Genomic DNA, 22,511 nt, shown 5'->3' on the forward strand with positions numbered 1-22,511 from the left:
TCCCAGGTTCAAGCGATTCTCCTGCCTCGGCCTACCAAGCAAGTAGCTGGGATTACAGGCATCTGCCACCATGCCCAGCTAAGTTTTGTATTTTTAATAGAGACGAGGTTTCGCCATGTTAGCCAGACTAGTCTTGAACTCCTCATCTCAGGTGATCCGCCTGCCTCAGCCTTTCAAAGTGCTGGGATTACAGGCGTGAGCCACCGTGCCCAGCCAGGTCTCAGTTAATTTAGAAAGTTTGTTTTGCCAAGGTTGAGGATGAGTATTGGTGGCACAGCCTCAGGATGTCCTGACAACACGTGCCCCAGGTGTTCAGGGCACAGCTTGATTTTATACATTTTAGAGAGACATGAAACATCAATTAATATGTGTAAAGAACTACATTGGTTTGGTCTGGAAAGGTGGGACAACTTGAAGCACCCGCCTGCTTCAAGTTGTCCAGCCTTTCTGGATGGAACCAATGTACTTTTTACATATATTGATAAGCCATAGCTTTTATATATATTTACAAACCAAGCTGTGCTCCGACCATCTTGGGGACATGTTGTCAAGGACTTTCTGAGGCTGTGTCATGGGCACATCCTCAACCTTGGCAAAATAAACTTTCTAATTTAACTTGGACCTCTCTCAGATTTTCTGGGTTTACAAGTTCATGGTCTGGCTTATTTCTTCCTTGCTTAAGCCAAATTGAAATGAAACATTTCTGAAAACTAACAGGGATTGGCTCTTAATGTTCTTATGGAGTTTACAATGGAAATAATTACAGATAACTGACACGTGACACTTAAATCCAGAAGAAAAGATTAAATGGGTGTGTGTATATTTGAATTTTAAATGAATAGGTGCTGATGTGTGGCCTGACTTGGAGACAGCGGGCCAACCTAGTGTTCGCAGGGATGTTTTCCATGATGCAAAATAATAGGAATAGAACACACCAGCTAATAATGTTCATGTTGCATTGGAAGTTTGAAGGAAAATTAGAATTATTAAATAGGCCTGTACTTTATCTTCTGTAGTACAACATTTTCAATTATATTAACAGATACTCTTTTTGAACTGTGACCAAGACCCTATCTGCTTCTTTCCAAAATTATGTTTCAGGCCGCACGCAGTGGCTCATGCATGTAATCCCAGTACTTTGGGAGGTGGAGGGAGGCAGAGGCAGGCGAATCACTTGAGCCCAGGAGTTCAAGACCAGCCTGGGCAACATGGCAAAACCCCATCTCTACAAAATACAGGAAAAAAAATTAGCCAGGCATGATGGCATGTGCCTGTAGTCCCAGCAACCCAGGAAGCTGAGGTGGAAGGATCACCTGAGCCCAAGGAAGTCAAGGCTGCAGCGAGCCATGATTGCACTACTGCACTCCAGCTTGGGCGACAGAGCAAGATCTTGTCTAAAAAAAAAAAAAAAAAAAAATTATGTTTCAACTGGGAAGAGAACTAAAGGTATGCAGGGAATGTAGGGTGTCTGTTGGGCCTTTTGGACACAATATGCTTTGAGAGGATTTGTTGGGGCTATTCCAAAAGGTGGAGTCCTCTGTGGAAAACCAGATCTGTTTACAAGGAGTATGACAATTAACATTTACAGAGAGAGTTGTTCCGGAACCCATCAGAATGGACCACTCTCGCTCACTGCTTCCAAGTCTCGGGTTACCATGTGGTAGTGGCCAGTCTGTCTCTGTGTCTCTGTCATCAGTAAGAGTTTCCCTCACCATTCCACACAAGCCACATGAGCCTAAAAAAATGTAGGGTAACAAAGTGGGATGACAGTAAACCTGAGTGGGGTCACAGAGGGATGGAGACAAGAGTCAATCCAAGGAGTGACTTTGGGTTGTTCATACCAATGCTTAGTATATAAGTCTTATTACACAATGTCTCTTCAGAGTCCCTTCACCAAAGAAGTGCATTCTATAAGCATTGTCAATAAATGCAAAACAGCTTATTTGCAAATCTGAGTGCAGCCTGTTTTCTACTGTATCATATAGGAAGTGTTTTCCACTTCCCTTTTCATTTGTTATTTTACAGAGGGTGAATTGGGGTTTGTTTTTACTCTTTCTTTCATCCTTTATTATTATTTTTTTTTCCAGAGATGAGGTCTCGCTATGTTGCCCAGGCTGGAGTGCACTGATTATACACAGGTGCAATCATAGCTCACTGCACACTTCTGTCCTCAAGTGATCCTCCCACCTCAACCTCTAGAGTAGTTGGGACTGCAGGCCTGCACCACCACACCCTGCCCAAATTGGGGGTTATTAACTTTACACTTTAGTCTTTCGTTTTCAAAATATCAATATGAACATTACCCCAGATTCCAAACTTGTAAGTGGATGCAGGAAATGACACTTTGCTTAGTTTGTGTTTTAGGAGAAAGAGGGTGAATGTGTTTTCATTTGTACAAGGTATGGTTGCATATGTTAAGCAGGAGCATTTTATAGTAGTGACTGTTATGGTAATAAATGGAAATGTACATATGGAAAAATAATGTTTTTGTCAGGTATCTCTCATCTGCGTCTTTTTAACACTCTTCCTATAGGTGGGCAATTTCTCACATTAGAAGTCCCACCTTCCTGAGGTAGAAGACTGCTTTCCCAATATCCATTCTCCCTATCTTCTTTTGTCATAGAATCTTCATTTCTCCCAGGCACATTACTTCCCAGACAAAAGATGTCATTTCCAATGTGACTAAGTTCTAACCAATGATGATAAGCAGAAATGGCGTATGTTATTTCTAGGAAGTTTCTCTAAAAGGGAAGGTGCAACTCCCATTCCTTTTTTTTCCCTCCTGTTGTTTGGAATGCAGCTGTGATGGTTGGACTCTAGCAACCACTTTGGACAAAGAGGTGACATGGAGAAGGGAAACCACATGCTGAAGATAAAGTTAAGAAGCTAAGTCACTAAGGCCATTGTGAAGCTGACATTACCAGCACTTAACTGTCTACCTCAAAAAACCTTTTTACATGAGAAATAGAAGTCTGTCCTATTTAAGCCACTGCTATTATTTGGCTATATATAGCAGAACTTAATGTGAACTAATCCACTTGATTTTCCAGCCTCCCTTGTGGCTGAGGCAAAGGCCTCTGCCCCAGACTCTGTTAATTGCACACAGTGGTGGAAGACTTCAGTGTTAAAGAAGCAAGCCCTGCTTCTTTGTTTTCTTATGAGAAGGGCAGTGGTGGAGGGATCAGGATTTTGGAGACAGCAGTGGTGAGACTGGTATCCAGTGCCACATGTCATGGGTAGGGGTTCTGGTGTTGGTGCCCAGCAATGGCTGTGGTGCCTTCTCTAGAATAATCCCACATATGATTAGGCATATTTCCTGGCTACCCAGGTTCCAAGGCCAACTCCCTGGCCCTCCTGGGGATTCAGTGAGCTACCTGATATCACTAATAAATTCTTTTGCTGTTTTAGCAACAAGGAACTCTAAGTGATATGCCACCCACCTCAGGTCTAGCAGACGATAAAGATCTTATCTTTAATACCTTAGCCTCTATCCTACTTGCTTTGAAACACTGGCTCAAACCCAAGGTTTCTCCTAAACTTGGGTTTAATTAACCTTTATCTCTACTTTTCTGGATGTGGGAGAGATGTAATTGGCTACCAAAATCCATTGTTCCATTATAATATGCATCTATCCTTGCAACTAGATATAGCCACACAACTGAATCTCACCAATGGAATGTGAATGGTTGTGATGTGGGCAACTTCGGCCTCACTTGCATAATGGGAAGTCGCTTCCTTGGCTTGGGCAATACAGCGCCAACCAAGGAGATAAGGAAGCACCCTAAGGAATGACAGAGGCACGAGATGGAAGGAGCTCGAGTCCCTGAGTAACTTCACGGAGCAGGACAGCTTCCCAACAACCTGGAGTCTTCCCTGTAGAACTGTTACACAAAAGGAGAATAAACTGTTTTCTATAAGCTGCTGTCTTGGGGTCTCTTTCAGCTTCATCTTTTTCTGCTAATACAAGGGTACTGGGTACATATAAGGCATAGAAGTTGTAGTTACCAACAGATGATTACAGATCAATGCAGAAGCCACCAACACAGGCCACTGTGTTTTCTGAGCACATCTCATTTTCTGATTCTATTCTGTTAATAAAAGGGGGAGACACACTGAACACTGTATGAGCACTGCCACGAGGCACTGAACAATCTCACGGTCCAGGACTTCTGCTAGGTTCTAGCCACCATTAGATTATCCTTTTTGGTGGCTCAGTGTGAGGTATATAGGTTATATACTACTTCTGTCTCTGATTTTGTATGTTTTTATCTTTTATAATTTTGACCACAATGTTTAGAAAATCATTTTCATTTGCAATTCTCTTTGTTTACCACATCTTCCCTCTTTTTAAAGGATTGAGCTAATGTTTTTCTTTGATAATCACCTTTCAAATCTCAAATGTAATATTTTACCTTTAATATAACTATGCACTTTTAATTTGAGCTTCTAAATCAGGAATCAGAAAACTACCACCACCTGCTGTTTTTTGTTCTGTTTTGGTTTTATTATTTTTTGTGGTAAAATACACATAACATAAAATTACCATCTTAACCGTGTTAACAATTCACTGACATTAAATGCATTCATAGTGTTATGCAACTATCCCTGCTATCTAGCTCCATAACTCCTTTCATCTTATAAAACTGGAACTCTATACACCTAAAATAATATTTTCCTATTCTCTCAGCCACTGACAATCAGCTTTTTACTTTCTCTTTAGATGTTTTTTGACTATGTAACATAAGCGAGATCATAAAGTTTTTGTCCTTTTGTGACTGGATTCTTTCACCTTGCATAATGTCCTCAAGGCTCACCCATGTTGTAGCATATGTTAGAATTTCCTTTCTTTGTGAAGGCTGAATAATGTTCCTTTGCATGTATACATGATATTTCATTTATTCATTCATCTGTTGATGCACACTTGGATTGCTTCCACATTTTAGCTGTGTAATACTATTGTGAACATGGGTGTACAAGTATCTCTCTAAGAGCTTGCTTTCAGTTCTTTTGGGTGTGTACTCAGAAACTGAATTGCTGCATCACATAGTAATTTTATGTTTAATTTTTTGAAGAACTGCCATACTGTTTTCCACTGTGGCTGTACCATTTTGCATTCTCACTGACAGTGCACAACAGTGCACCAGTATCTCCATATTCTCACCAGAACTTGTGATTTTCTGCTTTTCGATACCATCCTAACAGGTGCGAGGTGGCATCTCGTTATAGTTTGGATTTGCATTTCTCTAATGATGAGTGATAGTGAGCATTTTTTCATGTGCTTAGTGGACATTTTTATATCTTCTCTGGAGAAATGTCTATTCAAATCCTTTGCCCACTTTTGAATCAGGTTGTTCGGTTTTTGTTTTGTTGCAGTCACCTGTGTTTGTAAATACAATTCCATTGGAACGCAGTGTCCCACCATTCATTTATGTATTGTCTATGACTGCTTTTACACTATGATAATAAGGCTGAGTCATTATGACAGAGCCCATTGGCCTGCAAAGCCTAAAATGTTCACTACCAGCCCTTTGCAAAAAGTGTTTGCTGACGTCTGTTCTAGATCTATGTCTATTTTACTCATTTAATATTTTCATACTATCTACTTATCTTTTATCATAGTATTAATTCCTAACGTCTGTTACTTTTTCCTTTTTACTTTATCCCTTCTGTATTGAAGTTAAGCATTCATAAATATTTAGCTTAACTAATTTTTCTTACCAGTTTCATAAGATTCTAACTTTGCTCAAAAAAGATTTTTTTTTATTTGAAACAAGGGCTCACTGTCGCCCAGGCTGGAGTGCAGTGGTGCAATCTTGGCTCACTGCAGCCTTGACTTCCCGGGGTCAAGCGATCCTCCCACCTCAGCCTCCTGAGTAACTGGGTGAGCACCACCATGCCCAGCTAATTTTTGTATTTTTTGTAGAGCTAGGGTTTCGCCATGTGGCCCAGGCTGGTCTTGAACTCCTAGGCTAAAGTGATCCACCAGCATGGGCCTCCCAAAGTGCTGGGATTGATTACAGGAGTGAGCCACTGTGCCCAGCAAATTAGTCATTTACTTCTTAATGACCTTAACATTACACCTATTGCTCCCTTTTAAAGTGCAGCTGCAGGCAGTGATCATCTGGACAACAGCCCCACAAGACTCTCCTCAAAATCTCCCTGTTCTGGGCTACGTCTCAAGGCTGGGCCTTACCAAGGCCCAGCTCCACTATCCAGCCACTGTTGGAGGAACCTGCTCATCAGATGGTTATCCAATGAGTCCTGCTCCTTTGTGGATGACTTCATATAAAATACTGACACCTGCTGACCACACAGATTGCTACTGTGTGACCCAACAAAACAGGCTTCCCCATCTCAGGTTAAGCTATTCAAAGGACAGCTAGCAGCTATTAAAGCTGAAGTTACAGAGAGCTACTGGCTCATTCTCTAAGACACGTACGTGTAAAATCTTCTGAACGTTATCCTATATCTTCTCTGGTTAATACAACTATATCCAGAGCTCTAAATCCCAATAATGACTGTACACGTTGGCAGAATCTTCCCTTGAGGGAATTCTTTCAAATTTTCCCATGTATTAAACATTTACTATATTTCAGGAACTGTGAATGATACTAGAGGTAAAAAGTTCAATAAGACATGGCTTTTCTCTTCAATAAATTTATGACTGAGTTTGGCCTACAGGAGCGCTGAATGAGTAAGGAACTTGGCACAGAGCACCTTTCTGTAGTAATCCCCACAGTGAGGAACAGAGGGATGTGGCTAGAGGGCAGAAATGACCAAGGAAATTTATGAGCCTGCCTGATCACCACCCCCAGCACATACACGCACACACACACACACACACACACACACACACACACCCCCATCCACTAAGCTCTGGCTGTGGACAAGAGAAGACAAAAAACCACCCACAATTCGAGCACAGTCCTGAGTCAAGGGAGCCTCAGAGAATAAGACAAGACAAGGCAGGCATGGTTCAGGTTTTACTGGGCATCACACAGAGCTGGGGTAGGGACCCAGCAAAGGGAGCAGGGCATACAGATGGTCTTTGAGGACAGTGCTAGGGAGCTCAGAGATCAGTCTGGCTTCTCAAAGAAGAGAAAAGCACTGACAAGAAAAGCAGTCAGGTTGGCGTTACTGCAGGAAAAGGAAGATGTTAGGAGGGGGACTTTGATGGAGGACAGTGGGAAGCTGAAACTTTAAAGAGCCTTGATGCGGGGAGGGATGATGTTAGAAGAAAGGAAGCCAATGAGGCCTTGGGGAAGAGGAGAGAGTAGAAAGAAGGGAAAAGGAAGAAGGCGGGTCCAGGGATTCAGGCTGTTCTCCAGGGTCACAGGCAGCAAGGTCGGCTCCTCCCTCCCATCTTCTGGCATCAAGGGGCCCTATTTGCTGTTCCACGTAGCTGACTTTCCAAACAAAAGACCTCGGAAAAATTGGCTGGACTTCATGTAGGCAGAGATCTTCTTCAAACCCTGAGGGCAGGAAGGGGCCAGAGCCAGGTCTGCTGTCTAGAAGGGCTCAAGTAGCTTTGCTGCAGGCACAGCAGGTCAGGGCCCTGGCCACAACCTTTCCATGTGGGCTCAAGTGCTGGAGCATCACACAGTCTCTTAGGGTCCCCAGCTCTTCTAAGTTAACTCTTCCAACTTCCTTTAAGTAATGTTATACCATAGTAACAGCTACCATTTACGAAAGATCTACACTGTGCTGGTGCTTTATATCCAAGAAAAATTACAACACAGGCTTAGAAAATCCACTCGACTACTCTCCAAGGTCAGTTCTATTATCACCATTTCCCATATAGAAGAACAGAAGTTCAGCAACTTCCTCACACTCAAATAGCTAGTAAGTGGGACAGGGCTGGAATAAAGCCTGGTTCTGTCTTCAGTTCTAGCATGTTTTTGCCAAATTCTCCTCCTCTTCCACCCAGCCACACCCCATGCCAGATCCTGTCACTCCTTGCCTGCACAAACATTCTCCTTTTTCACAGGGAGGTTCTTGGCTTGCCTAGGATTGCACACACAGTAAGGACCTCCAGCAGAACAAAGGGGCTCAGAACACACCTGTGCAGCCAAGGAGAGCACAGATCTCACCCAATGACTTAGCAAAACCTGGATGAAACTGAATAGGGTAAGGGTGAACTACCAAAGAAAGGCCAGACCAGGCTCTAATCATTCCCATTAAAGCACAAAGTCCAAACTTTTCCACCTGGTACCTGAGTTAAATCTCCCTGTGTCCCTGTGCCCCCACCACATCTCCAGCCCTACTACTGCTAGCCAGGCACATGACACTCAGGTGTGCTGCACACAATCTTACCAGGATTCAATGACCATGTAACTTCTAAAGAATTCAGAGATCAAGGGTTCCGTCTCCCCAAAGGGCCAGGGCCAGGCCCAGGCAGGCTCCAGGCCCCAGCCCTCAGCTGTTCCCCACTGCTCCCCTCCCACCACCTCTTGCATAACCCCAAGGCTGCTCAGCCTGGAACAGAACCAGAGCTGATGGGAACTAGCTGAGCAAGCAGATCTCTTGATGGGGAGTGGGAAAGGGAAACAGATTCTAGGCTCAGAAGCCTGTTGGACTAATGCCTCAAATCCCCAAATCTGTACTAAAGTAGGATTTGCTGCTCTCAAACAACTTCAACACGGGTGAGGGATGGTTCCCCATGAGTGAGGGGCATGCCCCGGGCCTGGTACTCAGGTGGTGCCACACACCTCACAGGCTGCTCTGCCTGCAGGCCTCTCACTGCACTCATTTCCAGGATGGGGCAGTCATCTATGCATCTCCCACTGTGCCTCACTCCCTGCCTCATGCAGAGGACAAGGTCAGTGAATAGGAGTAAAATCAGTATGCTACTCATCTCACAGGGGGAAGACATGGAACATTGGAGGGAAAACAGAGAGGAAGAAAGAAAAAGAAGGAGAGTGCCCCAGCACAGAGCACTTCAACACACACTGCTTCAACAGGGGCACCCACATATGTACCCTAATCCAGCTCCAGCCACAGCTCTGGATCTCAGGATTTTCCACATGGGGGTCCGATCATGCAAAGCTTCTGGGGGTAGCTATGAATACTGCCTGCGGGTTTAGTACTCGACATTAATGCCACTATGTGTCGGTCCTACTATTGCCAGCTGCATCCATGGTCCTGAAGTGCTCTGCCTCTTTCAAAGTGTTCTGGGCTGTGAAACCCAGGCTGGATGAGGCCTGAGGCTTCTCCTTTTGTCACAAATGGGAGAGCCCTCACTGCCACCCATAGATCCAGAGGCTCACAGGGAGCCCAGCACAGCCTCCACTGGCTCTGGGACCCTGAGCAAAGGACTGACCCTCTCATTCTAAGTTTTCTTATCTCTAAAATGGGCAAGATAATTCTGTCACCCTGTAGGAATGTTGTAAAGTTCAAATTCCACACAATAGGTATAATGTGCTGGGCACGATTCCTGGCATGAACCCAGTACTCAATACATGTGAGTTATTCTTTGTATAGCTCCAGGACTGGGAAAGCATCTCAAAGGAGGAAAAGGAACAAGGGGCATCAAAGAGAAAGGAGGATGGGGGCATCACCTCAAAGCGGGAGATGAAGTCCTTCAAGTTTGGGAAGGCATCCAAGCACTTGGGCTCAAATATACGCTTCACGTCAAGGACATCATAGGCAAGGAAATCCACAAAGGTGATCTGAAGAAGGCCAAGAATGTGTGGGCTGAAAACCCCGAAACACATGAAGTAAAATAGATCTCATTCCCCATATCACTCCTCCTTTACCTTGTCTCCTGCAAACCATGGCCGCTTCCCCAGAAACTCTGAGTAGAGCTTTAGCTTTTCAGGGAGTTCCTCCAAGTACTTTGGCTTCAGTTTCTCCTGAGGCAGAAAACAGCTGTCACCACCCTCAGACAAAAGCTCCCTGCACAGACATGGCCTCCCCAGGGCTGTGGATGGCCCAGGCTGGCCACAGGCAAGCAGTTGTCTTCCCCACAACTAAAATTGGGTCAGTGCCCAGGCTTCAATTGGATACATCAGCATCTATTAGACTCCGACTGGCTGCTAGAGCCTATCTGAAGTGATCAGAATGAGATGCTCTTCCTGAATCTGTCCTCACTAGCCTCCCAATAGCCTCTGGGTTAGCCGCATGAGCGCCCGAGCATCTGGCAGCCTCTGGATCCAGACCCGGGCAGAATCAAGGATGCAAAGAACTAAAGGAGCTCAGGGAAAGAAGTAGAAAGTTCCTTCTAATGGGGTGGCAGAAGAAAACAATGAACATTGACTAGTTTCCAGGGAGATGAGAAGTTCAAGTTGAAAGGAAGGAGGGAGAGGTATAAAGGCCCTCTGGCTGCCTCTGAGCTGTCTGTTATGAAAATGCGCAGATCCCTGTGCATGTCAATGACAGCACTTGGAAAACTGTCAAGGAGAAGATGCAATTCGAGGGTGCCATTACATTCCTCGGTCTTCTACTTGAGTCTGTATATTCCAGGAGCAGGTAGGTGATGTGAACCTGCTGACAGAAATGACCCATGACAGAGGCCAGAGGCCAGAGGAGATGAAGGAGATTCTGAACACAAATTTTACCATCTAGGAATTGAATTGCTACCCTGGGATGCCTGGATCGTGTCCTAAGGTTGGTGGGAATTGCCTCTGCTTTTGTTGACATGACATTGGAGTCGTGAGAATAACTGTTGATAGTATGGGAAAGCACTTGGAGGATGAGTGGTACCAGGGACTTAAGAAAAGACCAGTGTGTGCAGGAATGCAAGAGTCCTGGCCCCAAATCCAAACTCTGCCAGGTGCAGCTCACTGGGAACACACAAATTCTGGGTTGTAGCAGACCATGACCAGTTGCATCCGGTTCTCTGTGGTCTGGTTCTCTAAAATGTCCACAAGAATCTTCAGAAGAGGAGAAGATTTGTTGTGGACATTTTGGAGAACCAGGCTATAGACGTCTCCAGTCAGCTGGCTGGAGTCTGCTACAGGCCTGACTTTGGAAGTCCCTCCCTGGTCTGGGCCGGAAGCCAGGGAAAGAGGTGACTGGGAGTGGGGTGTGGGACTCACGAAATCTGGGTCATTGCAGAGTCTGACCAGCTCCATGCGGCTGTCCATAAGCTGGTTCTCCAACATGTCCACACGAATCTTCTCCTCTTCTGTCTCCCCACCTGCCACCCACAAAACACAGATTCAATCTCAGCATCATAGCCCAGCCAAGGAGGAGGCCACCATCCCCCCACACCCTGCAGCCAACCACACTCACACAGGTTGTGCTTGCGGGAAATGTACCGTAGGATGGCGTTGCTCTGAGTGATCTTATGAGTCCCATCAATCAAGTAGGGCAGCTGGATGAATGGGAAACCGGGGAAGCTCACTTGGGCCACCAGGCTCCCCAGCATCCCCTTCCCATATGCAAAGGCAGAGAGGGGACCGGGCACTCACCGTGCCTGCTCATGGCAGGCCTGAGATAGAAATACTGTCACACTAATAAATGAGCTGGGACACAGAGCATCATGCAAGGGCTGTGTAGACAGCCAGGAGTGAGAGGAATTGGGCAGAAGACTCCTGATCCTAACACCTCTAAGCTGGGGAGAGGAGATGCAGTCAGAGACACGTTGCACTTTCCCCCAAAACCGCCCCTTCCCCTTCACCTACATTGGGAAAGTCCAGGCCCAGCTTGAATTTTTCATTCAGCCACTGGCTTCTGTCATAGTCAGGAGCTGTGGTGGGGAAGATGAAGTGAAAACAAACCTCCCCAGAGCCCAGCCCTCCTTCCCGGGGACCCTCACAAGGAACCAGTGGCAAGATCTCTAAGACAGATGGATCTAGAATCTGACCACTCAGTCCCACAACCCAGGGCTCAGGGAGAAAGAATCTCGGTGAGGGCTCTGGACCCCACACGACTAAGGCTTCCAGGGTTTAGGCAAGCCCTGGGAGACACCCAACCCAATTAGACAGGGGGCCCAGCATCCCGCCCCAGCATTCTGCCTTGCAAGGCCAGAGGGCTCTCTCACGGGGGCTCAGGAAAGGGACAACCTGCAGCTCCAGCAGGGGACACCTGCAGAGGCAGCCACAGGTGGCCACCATGGGTTGCTTGGCGCCAACTCAGCGTGAGTGGGCAGGGCCCGGACACGAGGGTGCCATTACCGTCTCCCATCGTGTACTTCTTTTCCTCATAGCTTGAGTCTGTGTATTCCAGGAGCAGGCGGATGGCGTGGGCCAGCTGGGAGAGATGGCCCGCAGGTCGCGTCAGAGATGGAGGGTCCCTGACTTAGTGACTTTCTCTGCACCAGGCCAGCCCCTAGTCTACACTGCACGTACCCGTCGCCTCCTCTACCCGCCCCCACCCCCAAACACACACACAGCGTCATGCACAGGCCCTTCTGAGGCGGGCAGCTCTGAAGAGGAACCGTTCCTAGAGCCCGTCCCGCAGCTACTCCACACCTCCCCGCCCCCGCGCCCCCGCCCCACCCACCAGAGGACCCTCGCTTACCCCGCGGATGTCCCAGTACCCCAGAGTTATGGGCATGGTGCCGGTTGGTGCGGATTCTGCAGACAGGCCTCAGCGGAGCCGGACTCAGACTTTATGAGAGGACCAGGAGCGGAGAGGAGGGGCCTTGCTGCGATCCCGCACCTCGGCCCGCCACGCCCCGGAAACACGCCATTCTGGAGGCCCCGGAGCACGCGCCCGGGATCAATAAGCCCCTTATTGATGTGGGATCAATAAGCCCCTCCCGCCTCCCAGTCCCCAGGGTTCCGGGAGCGAGGTCAGAGCGCCCAGAAGCCCAAGGCGGGGCTCGGCCTCGACAGCTTCCCCAAACCGCCCTGAGGCTCCACGAGTCTATCCAGCCCTTGCTAGGTCCACAGCGACTTGGCTGTGCGCTTGAGACACCAACCAGATCCTAAAGGAGCAAAGCTCTTCTCCCTTCTCCTCCCTGCCCGCGGAATCCCTCAGCCTTCTCTCCGCTGCCGAGTTCCCAAGGGCTTTGGGAGACTCCGGCTGCAGGGATCAGACTAAAAAGTGATGGCCCCAACCTGGGAATTTAATTCAGCACCTGTCACTGTAAGAGCAGGACTTCCTCTGATCCGAAAGCTACTCCGAGGGCTTAGTCTCCCCTCTAGCCCCGTCTACACAGGAACAGTGTCAGTGGTGCGGGAAGGACCCCCAGGATATGGGCCAGAGTAAAGGAAATGTGGTCTGTGTTCTCTGTTCGGGGCAGGACCCCCAGGAAATGGGCCAGAGTAAAGGAAATGTGGTCTGTGTTCTCTGTTCAGGGCCTTTGGGTACTGAGTCCTTCGGTCATCTGGCTAAGTACTGTGTAAATTAGCCACTTCATATTTTGGCACAATTTATGAATCTAAATCCAAGGATCAGACCCAGCAAGTTGGTGAGGTATCTGAGGTGCCCCCTAGAAATGTCCAGCCAGTCCACTAGGTGAACCTCACAGAGACCAAAACAGCAACAACAACAGTGAGTGCAGTGGCCACAGAGAGCAGGCGAGGGAAGGTGGAAGAACTTCCCGGACCAAACTGAGGGTGGGGCTGCTATTTCTCTAGGCCCAATAACGAGATGCAGATCAACTGGGGAGGAAGAGAGGTTTTATTTCTGCAACGATTACAGGGAGAAGGCCTGGAAATTACTACCAGACCAACTCAATATTACAAAGTTTTCCAGAGCATATATACCTTCTAAGCTATATGTCTACAAGTAAGTGTGCATTCATCTAAAGACATAAGTGATTAACTTCTTTAATCTATAACTAAGGTCTGGGTCCTGAGGACCTTACTCTGGAGCCTCAGTCTATTTACTTAATCTAAATGGGTCCAGGTGCCGGCGGTGATTACCCTTATCTTGTCTCCTGCTAAATCACGGAGGTTTGGGGAGTTTCTTCAGACCCCCAATAAACTTGTTTGTGGAGGCCTGGGGAGTTTCTTCAGACTCACAATAAAACTTGTTTAATTCCAATTGGGTCCTATTAAGAATTTCTTCGTTATTTTGTCATGTTTTAAGGCCCAGGGAAGGCCTAAGCAAAACTCTTGGTGGGCTTTTGTTACATCCAGCCTTTGTATAAAGGTACTGGCTTTTTTAGCTTTTAATATTTAACTTCACCACTCAGTCAGTACTGAAACAGTTGTTATGGAGCCCTGTGTTAGTGAGACCTGGTTTGCCACAGAACCTGTCCCTCAGAGAAACCAGAACCCTGTCCTGCTGAGGAGGGAGGTCAGAGGATGGTGGCCAGAGAGGAGCCTGAGGGCTCCCCACAGGACTACAGGCAGGGACCCTCCCCTCTCCAGATCCACCATTCCAGACCTGGACATGGCTCCTGACCCATGTGTGTTCTTCAGTATGAGACGGTGGCTCCAGCGGCCTTTGTAGTCACACTGTGATATGTGACCCATGGTACAACCTCCACAAGAACAATGTCCAACCTGCCGAATTTCTTCTTTCAAGGTAAAAGGAAGACTTTCAAAAGAGTTGTGCAATGGATTAGCCTGGGGTTGACTTTGCTTTGTTTAAAGGATATTACAAATAATAATGGATATATGAAAATAGATGATAGACCTTTAAGGAGAAATCGTTTTACAATGTAAATGACAAGGCTATTGTGCTGCAAAAAAAGTAGTATTTTTTTTTTTTTTTTGTAAATTAGGTAAAATGTTGTTAGGACTACAGAGGATGAACCCAGTATATCAAAAAAGCTTCAAACCACCTGGATGATGTGTGGTTTGGGGTTGAGTGGCACAGGTAGACTTCATCACATCCCTATTAGGCCACAGAAATCAGGTGGTCAGTAGGTGGCTGCTAAGTTGGGGCACTTGGACACTGTGTCACTGAGGCTGGTAAGGCACAGTCCTTGTTGCAAACACTCCCCACCCATCCAGACCTGGGCAGTACTCCCAGCTCAGATACCTGGTAGGTATCCATGTTTAGGAAGCAGTTTTGGTCTCAAAGTGAATTCTTACATAGATTTTCCTGCATTGAGGCAATAGCACCAGCACAGACACAAGTGCCTGGCCCTAGGAATCATTATATTTCTCATTATGCATTAAGAGTTTATGATTCTGAGTTAATCCATCTTGAGCTTGAAAGATAAAATGTCTAGATCCAATTGAAAAAAACGATTTTTTAAGAAAGCTAATACTCATGAGAATAATAATTTTGAAACACATAGAACTGGTACTGTTACATTAGTATTGTTTGAAATACTTGTTCCTCGGTGCCATAAAGAAATAGCACTTGAACATAAATTTAATTTCCTCAGCAAGGCTATCGGGGAACCCGCCCCCAATATTTCAACATAGGTTCTTTCTATTTTCCATAAGTGTCAGCCGGCTGAGAAATAAAGAGAAAGAGTACAAAGAGAGGAATTTTACAGCTGGGCCACTGGGGGTGACATCACATATCGGTAGGACCATGATGCCCGCCTGAGCCTCAAAACCAGCAAGTTTTTATTAAGGATTGCAAAAGGTGAGGGGGTGTACGAACAGGGGGTAGGTATGAAAATCACATGCTTTAAAGGGCAAAAAGCAGAACAAAGATCACATGCTTCTGAGGAAACAGGACAAGGGCAAAAGTAGAACTCCTGATAAGGGTCTATGTTCAGCGGTGCACGTATTGTCTTGATAAACATCTTAAACAACAGAACACAGGGTTCAAGAGCAGAGAACCGGTCTGACCACAAATTTGCCAGGGCCAGGTTTTTCCCCACCCTAGTAAGCCTGAGGGTACTGCAGGAGACCAGGGCGTAGTTCAGTCCTTATCTCAACTGCATAGGACAGACATTCCCAGAGCAGCCGTTTATAGACCTCCCCCCAGAAATGCATTCCTTTCCCAGAGTATTAATATTAATATTCCTTGCTAGGAAAAGAATTTAGCAATATCTTCCCTACTTGCGTGTCGATTTATAGGCTCTCTGCAAGAAGAAAAATATGGCTGTATTTTGCCCGACCCTGCGGGCAGTCAGACCTTATGGTTGTCTTCCCTTGTTCCCTAAAAATCGCTGTTATTCTGTTCTTTTTCAAGGTGCACTGATTTCATATTGTTCAAACACACGTTTTACAATCAATTTGTACAGTTAACACAATTATCACAGTGGTCCTGAGGTGACCTATATCCTCAGCTTATGAAGATAACAGGATTAAGAGATTAAAGTAAGACAGGCATAAGAAATTATAAAAGTATTAATTTGGGAATTGATAAATGTCCATGTTAAAATAAAATATTTGCAATTTATGTTCCTCTGCTGCAGCTCCAGCCGGTCCCTCCATTCAGGGTCCCTGAATTCCTGCAACAAAGGTCATTTTTACTTTCTGCAGAAAGGGTACACTCGCCAGCAGTTTTACCACAAGAGTACACTGAACAAAGGAGAAAGGGTCATTTATAACTTGACAAATCCACCCTACTGCTGTGTCCGGTTTCCACTGGCTGGAAAGGGACCTCACATTCTGTATTTGTCCCAATTTGCTAGCAACTTAGAACTTTTTAAAAGAGGCAGAGACAGAGGAGAACAAAGGAAGGGGGAACTCACTTGTGGAATGCTGAGAAAGGTAAAAACACCTTCAAATAAGGAAGAGGAACAGGCTATGACCTAATGCTTGTTTGGATCAGTATAAGCATGCTAGGGCAAGTATTTAGGCTAAATTGTTGGGGGTTAAGAACATAAAGTACATTAATTTCTTTATTACAGCTAGCAGATATTTCAGAATATTAGCACAGGTCTTTGAATAAATGTTGCTTCTAAGAGAAGTTACGACTTATTCTTAATTAGATGGGGAGAAAAGTCTCTTTGAAGAGGAACCTCTACTTTACTTTTTACAGTATTAATATATTTGGTCATTCCTTTATTGAAACAACAGTTGTTGAGATCCTACTACATTCCAGGCACTATGAATAAAATGGTGCTTCAAGGACACTGTACTTTGCCCATCTCCAACTACATATCGGGTGGGAACTTCAGGGGAGAGATTTTGAAAATCAGGACATATCTTAGTGTTTTTGCACACTGAGAGGCAGTGGAGTGGGAGAGGGTTTGAGTGCAAGAGAAAGAAGTAGTGCCTGCTGTTGCAAGGACTCTGAGGAGCCAGGAAGAAGGCCAGGCCCCAGGTGGCTTCTTCAGAAGCAGGAGTACAGCTCTGCAGAAGGTGGGAAGGACTGGACTAGCGGCTCTCCAAAGTAGCTGCCATAGTGGCCACAAGGATCACACCAGCGGGGGAGGCGGGTCTGTGGACGGGGATCAGAGGCAGCAGGGATGAGGGAAGCTGCAAGTGTTCTGAAGGAAGGGGTTGTAGCCAGTTGTCACCACACAGAAACTCAGTCCTGACAGGGCCAGGACTTCTGGATTTGTATGTGCTGTCCGAACTGCAAAAGGTGGACAAGTTCTAATTTTTTAAACAATGCTGTGCCAGACAGTCAAAATGCACTGGGTACACTTTACCAAGGGCCTGGAATGGGACCTCTGGACTGGATTTCATAATTCCTTCTGTCTCTTCTGACAACATTCTTACATTCTCAAGGCAAATTAACAGAAAATCTACCTAAAATGTTGTCAGAATTTTAAAAACTAATCTATTAGAAACAAATACTGACAGACAAAATAAAATGTATCCTAATTCATGGAAATGTGTTAAAGTGTCTTAAATATTGTTTGGGTAAACTTAGGAAATTCGAAATATAAAGAATCTTTTCTTCAATCTGAAAAGAAGAAAATAAAAATCACCGTTTCCAAGATGCTACCAAATTTGAATTGAGAAAACATTTTTCCAACATGCCTGTGATACCAAAAATAAGGCAAATAAACTAGAATTTCAAGAAAATAGAACAGGAACAAAGTTAGAGATGGAAAAAGAAGTGGAAGCAAGAAGTTACCTTAAGAGAAATATTGAAACTTTAGCCAATTTGCTTGTTATATGTAATAGTTCATTCTCTTAAAAGTTAGGTAATTACACGCCTGTAATCCCAGCACTTTGGGAGGCCAAGGTGGGCAGATCACGAGGTCAGGAGATCGAGACCATCATGGCTAACATGGTGTAACCCTGTCTCTACTAAAAATACAAAAAATTAGCCAGGCGTGGTGGCGGGCACCTGTAGTCCCAGCTACTTGGGAGGCTGAGGCAGCAGAATGGCATGAACAAGGGAGGCGGAGCTTGCAGTGAGCCGAGATAGTGCCACTGCACTCTGGCCTGGGTGAAAGAGCAAGACTCCGTCTCAAAAAAAAAAAAAAAAAAAAAAAGTTAGGTAATTAACAGAGCATTAGTCCAACAAAAACAAAAAATATAATTATAAGTTAATACAAATCAGAACTAAGAAAGAAGATGTAGTACAAGTGATTTTTTAAATTGGGGAAACATTTTTCTAAACTCTATGTTAATTGATGATACCACCAAGTGGAAGAAACACAAACAGGCCAAAACATGTTAAGAGATAAAGATTCTGAATGAAGTAATAAAAGTCTGATAAAGAAAAATAACAACACAAAAGGGCATTTTATCCTCAGCATTAGGCTGGATATGTTTTCAAAAATTTTGAAAATGGCATGGATGACACAGATTGTCATAAACTACAGGCATGACCTAACGTGGGAAGGACAACACAGGCAAGGATGATTATAAATCACTGTCACTTATCAGCCTGAATCCAAACATCAGGAATGCTACCTCAGAGAAAAGAAAATGGTGTTTTTCTTATAACTGGAGTTGTGCTCATAGGGAGCTTGCTGGGGGAGAGAGAGACAGAAAGGCTGGGCGGGAGAAGAAGAGGCTGAGGGCACTCTGTGGGGCAGAAAGCCCATGTGGAAACATTAGTATCTAGGGTAACCAGAGTCGTTTCTAATCTTTCTACAATTTCTCAAACTCTGACACTAGATCAATATAAAAGGTAAACAAAAAAATTACATATATATACACCCATATTATTAGGTATTAATGATACTTATTAACTTAAATAAATGTTCCATCAAAAAGGACTTAACTACATGAGCTACATTATGAATCTTTTTATTATTATTATTATTTTTAATGCTAGTATCCATCCAGCACACCACTGGATGTGATTCAAATGAAGGTGACTTTGCCCCTCAGGGGACATGTAGGTCTGTCTGGACATTTTGTTAATTGTAAACACCAGGAAGCACCCATGGTATTAGTGGGTAGAGGATGGGTAGGGTGCTGAGCACCCTGTGATGCTCAGGACAGCGCCCCACAGCAAAGAATTCTGCCCTCCAAATCTCTGTACGGCTGAGCTTAAGAAACCCTAGTCTATGACCCAGGACAGGGTCAAAAGCTGCAGTAGGAGAAACAAGGTCCTCGAAATTCTGGCTGGCAGCTGGACACCAGCTGGCAGAAGGGAGGACCTAGAGACAATCTCAGCTGGCGCAGTCCCTGCAGGCATCAAGCTGCACATCAGGAATGAGAGAAGGAGTACTGGGCAGGCAAACGGTCTACTAGGTGGACAGGCTGGGCAGCCTGGTCTTCCAGGGTACAGGGTAGGGAGTGGTGGGACTCTCTCTGCCAGTCAGACAGCAGGCCTCCCCTGCAGCTCTGAGCACATTGTTCCAGAGTCAGGCAGCCTGAGCCCAGCACCATGGGGTAATTCTAGAGCTGCTGGGGCAAAGCTAGGCAGGATGAATTAAACTTATTTTCAAAAGGTGTCCACCCTGACTGAGAAGGGTGTGTAGAAAATTGATACAGGTCACTGCCAACTTATAATGGCTTGACTAGACCCTCCCTGCATTTAACACCCCCAGAGGGGTGGTCAAAAGTTGAATATATAATAAGCACCTGATGACTGCCACAGACGTGGATATCAGTGATGCTAGTCACCAGAGGCAGCCCCCTTCCCACTGTTCACCCACCCTTCCAAGCCTGCCAGAGACCCTCACCTAAAATGAATCGGCAAAATGTGCAAGCAGATGTTTTGATCTTTGGAGACTTTAGAACAATGATCATCAACAGGGAGATTTACCAGGAGAAAAGAGACTATCTTCCCTCAAAATCTCCTTGGAGTTTACTGCGAGGCATCTCAGACAATGCTTTCCATATAGAAAAAAACCCAGGTAATAGATATGCTGCAGCATTTTATCTTGTGTTTGATGTTCTAAAACTTACTTATTGATGATGGTGACCCACTTGTGTATTTTTTTGTTTTGTTTTGTTTTTTTTTTTGCTATGTGTACTAGTCAAGGTTCTTCAAAATTTGAAGTGATGCCACTAAGATAAACCTGTAGGAAATTTCTGTGTTTATTTATAAATTTATGTATCTCTTGTGGGAATTGGCTCACACAATTTTGGGGTGAAGTCCCATGATCAGCTGGCTGCAGGACAGAGAAGCGGGAAAGGCCAGCGGTATCATTCAGTGTGAGTCTAAAGGCCTCAGAACAAAGGTGGGGGTGGGAGGCGATGGTGTTAGCCCCTGATAAAGTCTGAAGGCCAGAGAACCAGGAGTGTGGATGTCCCAGGATAGGCGGAGATGGAAGTCTCAGTAAGACAGATCAAATTCACCCTTCCTCTGTTTTTTTCTCTCTCTGGACCTTGACAGTTTGTTGGAAGCCCCCTTCATTTACTGAGAGAAATCTTGGCTCAGTCTTCTGATTCAAAGGCAAATCTCTTCTGGTAACACCCTCACAAACACAATACTTTTACCAGCCATCTGAGCATCCCTTAACCCAGTCAAGTTGATGCAGAAAACTAACCATCACATTATGCCATAGGAAACCAAGAACAAAATCACAATTAATTACATTGTGCCTATGGGAGAAAAAGCCTTGACTGCCACAAGATCATTCTTTAATCTTTCTCCTGGAGATGACTAAGCCACCGGTAGAGAATGGGTAAACAGAGAGTTTTATACAGGAGATTCACGAACAAGTAGATTCATAGACTGTGATTCATTGGCAGAAACATGCACAACCTATAAACAAAAAAGGTAAAGGTAGAAAATTTAAGGTTTTTTTTTTGTTTTTTTTGTTTTTTTTGTTTTTTGAGGTGGAATCTCACTCTGTCCCCCAAGCTGCAGTGCAGTGTGCAATGGCACGATCTTGGCTCAGTGCAACCTCTGCCTCCCAGGTTGAAGTGATTCTTGTGCCTCAGCCTCCTGAATAGCTGGGATTATAGGTGCCCACCACCACGCCTGGCTAATTTTTGTATTTTCAGTAGAGACAGGGTTTCACCACATTGGCTAAGCTGGTCTCGAACTCCTGACCTCAAGTGATCCACCCGCTTCGGCCTCCCAAAGTGCTGGGATTACAGGCATGAGCCACCATGCCCAGCCAGAATATTTGAAGGTGTTCTTATAAAAAAAAAAATCATAAGATGAAATTGTGATCTCCTAAGTGTCTAAAATAGTGCAGAAAGGTCCGTGTACTATATCTTGCTGGTGGCACCATAAATTAAGTTATTCTCTCTGGAGAGCAAACAAATTATCTGTTATAATACCATTAAACCAGTCTCACCCTTTACCTTATAGTAATTGCCTTTGGGGATCTACTCAAAGTAAACAAAAATGGGGAGGAATTAGTCGAAACATGATCACCCTGCTCTAAAAACAAATAAATAAGTTAGAAAAATCCACATACCCCATAGCATAAGAATGACTAGGCAAACTATAGTTTATCCACAGGAACTAATGTGAGATAGCCATCAATATTAGAAGTAGGCATGCATATAGACTGCCAACATAAACAGATTTTTTTTTTTTTTTTTTTTTTTTTTGAGACAGAGTCTTGTTCTGTTGCCCAGACTGGAGAGGAGTGGCACTATCTCGGCTCACTGAAGCCTCCACCTCCCAGGTTCAAGCGATTGTCCTGCCTCAGCCGCCTGAGTAGCTGGGACTACAGGCAAGCTCCACCACACCTGGCTAATTTTTGTATTTTTAGTAGAGATGTGGTCTCACCATGTTAGCCAGGATGTTCTCGATCTCCTGACCTCGTGATCTGCCCCCTCGGCCTCCCAAAGTGCTGGGATCACACTCATGAGCCACTGCGCCCAGCCCATATACAGATTTTTAAGTAAAATGTTAGGCCAGGCATGGTGGCTCACACCTGTAATCCCAGCACTTTGAGGGGTAGAAGTGGGTGGATAACTTGAGGCCCGGAGTTCGAGACCAGCCTGGCCATCATGGCAAAATCTCATCTCTACTAAAAATACAAAAATTAGCCAGGTGTATGCCTGTAGTCCCAGCTACTCAGGAGGCTGAGGCACGAGAATCGCTTGAACCCAGGAGGCGGAGGTTGCAGTGAGCTGAGACTGCGCCACTGTGCTCCAGCCTGGGCAACAGAGTGAGACTCTGTCTCAAAAAAAAGAGAAGTAAAATGTTAAAGAGAAAAAACTGGAGAATCTAAGAGTATACATGCACACCAGTCTCACCTATCCAAAGAAGTAGGCATGAATAAAAATCTAAAGGGAATTTGAAATGACACCATTAAGATGATCCTATGATTTGCTTAATAACTATTAAGTGAGCACCTACTATGCTCAGGGACTGTCCTAGGTGATATGCAAACACCTGTAACATCAGTGAACAAGAAGAGACAAAAACACATGCCCTCA

The 22,511-nt window shown here is 45.2% G+C and overlaps 1 protein-coding gene across 1 annotated transcript; it reads right to left on the bottom strand.

Annotated features, from left to right (window-relative positions):
• Nucleotides 1-6,970: 6,970 nt before the first annotated feature.
• On the bottom strand, nt 6,971-12,728 carry LOC129030288 (glutathione S-transferase Mu 5). The gene is made up of 8 exons (XM_054475469.2): nt 12,463-12,728; nt 12,117-12,192; nt 11,625-11,689; nt 11,233-11,314; nt 11,037-11,137; nt 9,756-9,851; nt 9,558-9,668; nt 6,971-7,472 (listed from the first exon to the last, which is right to left on the bottom strand). Exons 1-8 carry the CDS (start codon nt 12,496-12,498, stop codon nt 7,383-7,385), a joined length of 657 nt encoding a protein of 218 aa, XP_054331444.1. The 5' UTR covers nt 12,499-12,728; the 3' UTR covers nt 6,971-7,382.
• Between the last annotated feature and the right edge of the window lie 9,783 nt (nt 12,729-22,511).

This window comes from Pongo pygmaeus, chromosome 1 (assembly GCF_028885625.2).
Source record: "Pongo pygmaeus isolate AG05252 chromosome 1, NHGRI_mPonPyg2-v2.0_pri, whole genome shotgun sequence".
Lineage (NCBI taxonomy): Eukaryota > Metazoa > Chordata > Mammalia > Primates > Hominidae > Pongo > Pongo pygmaeus.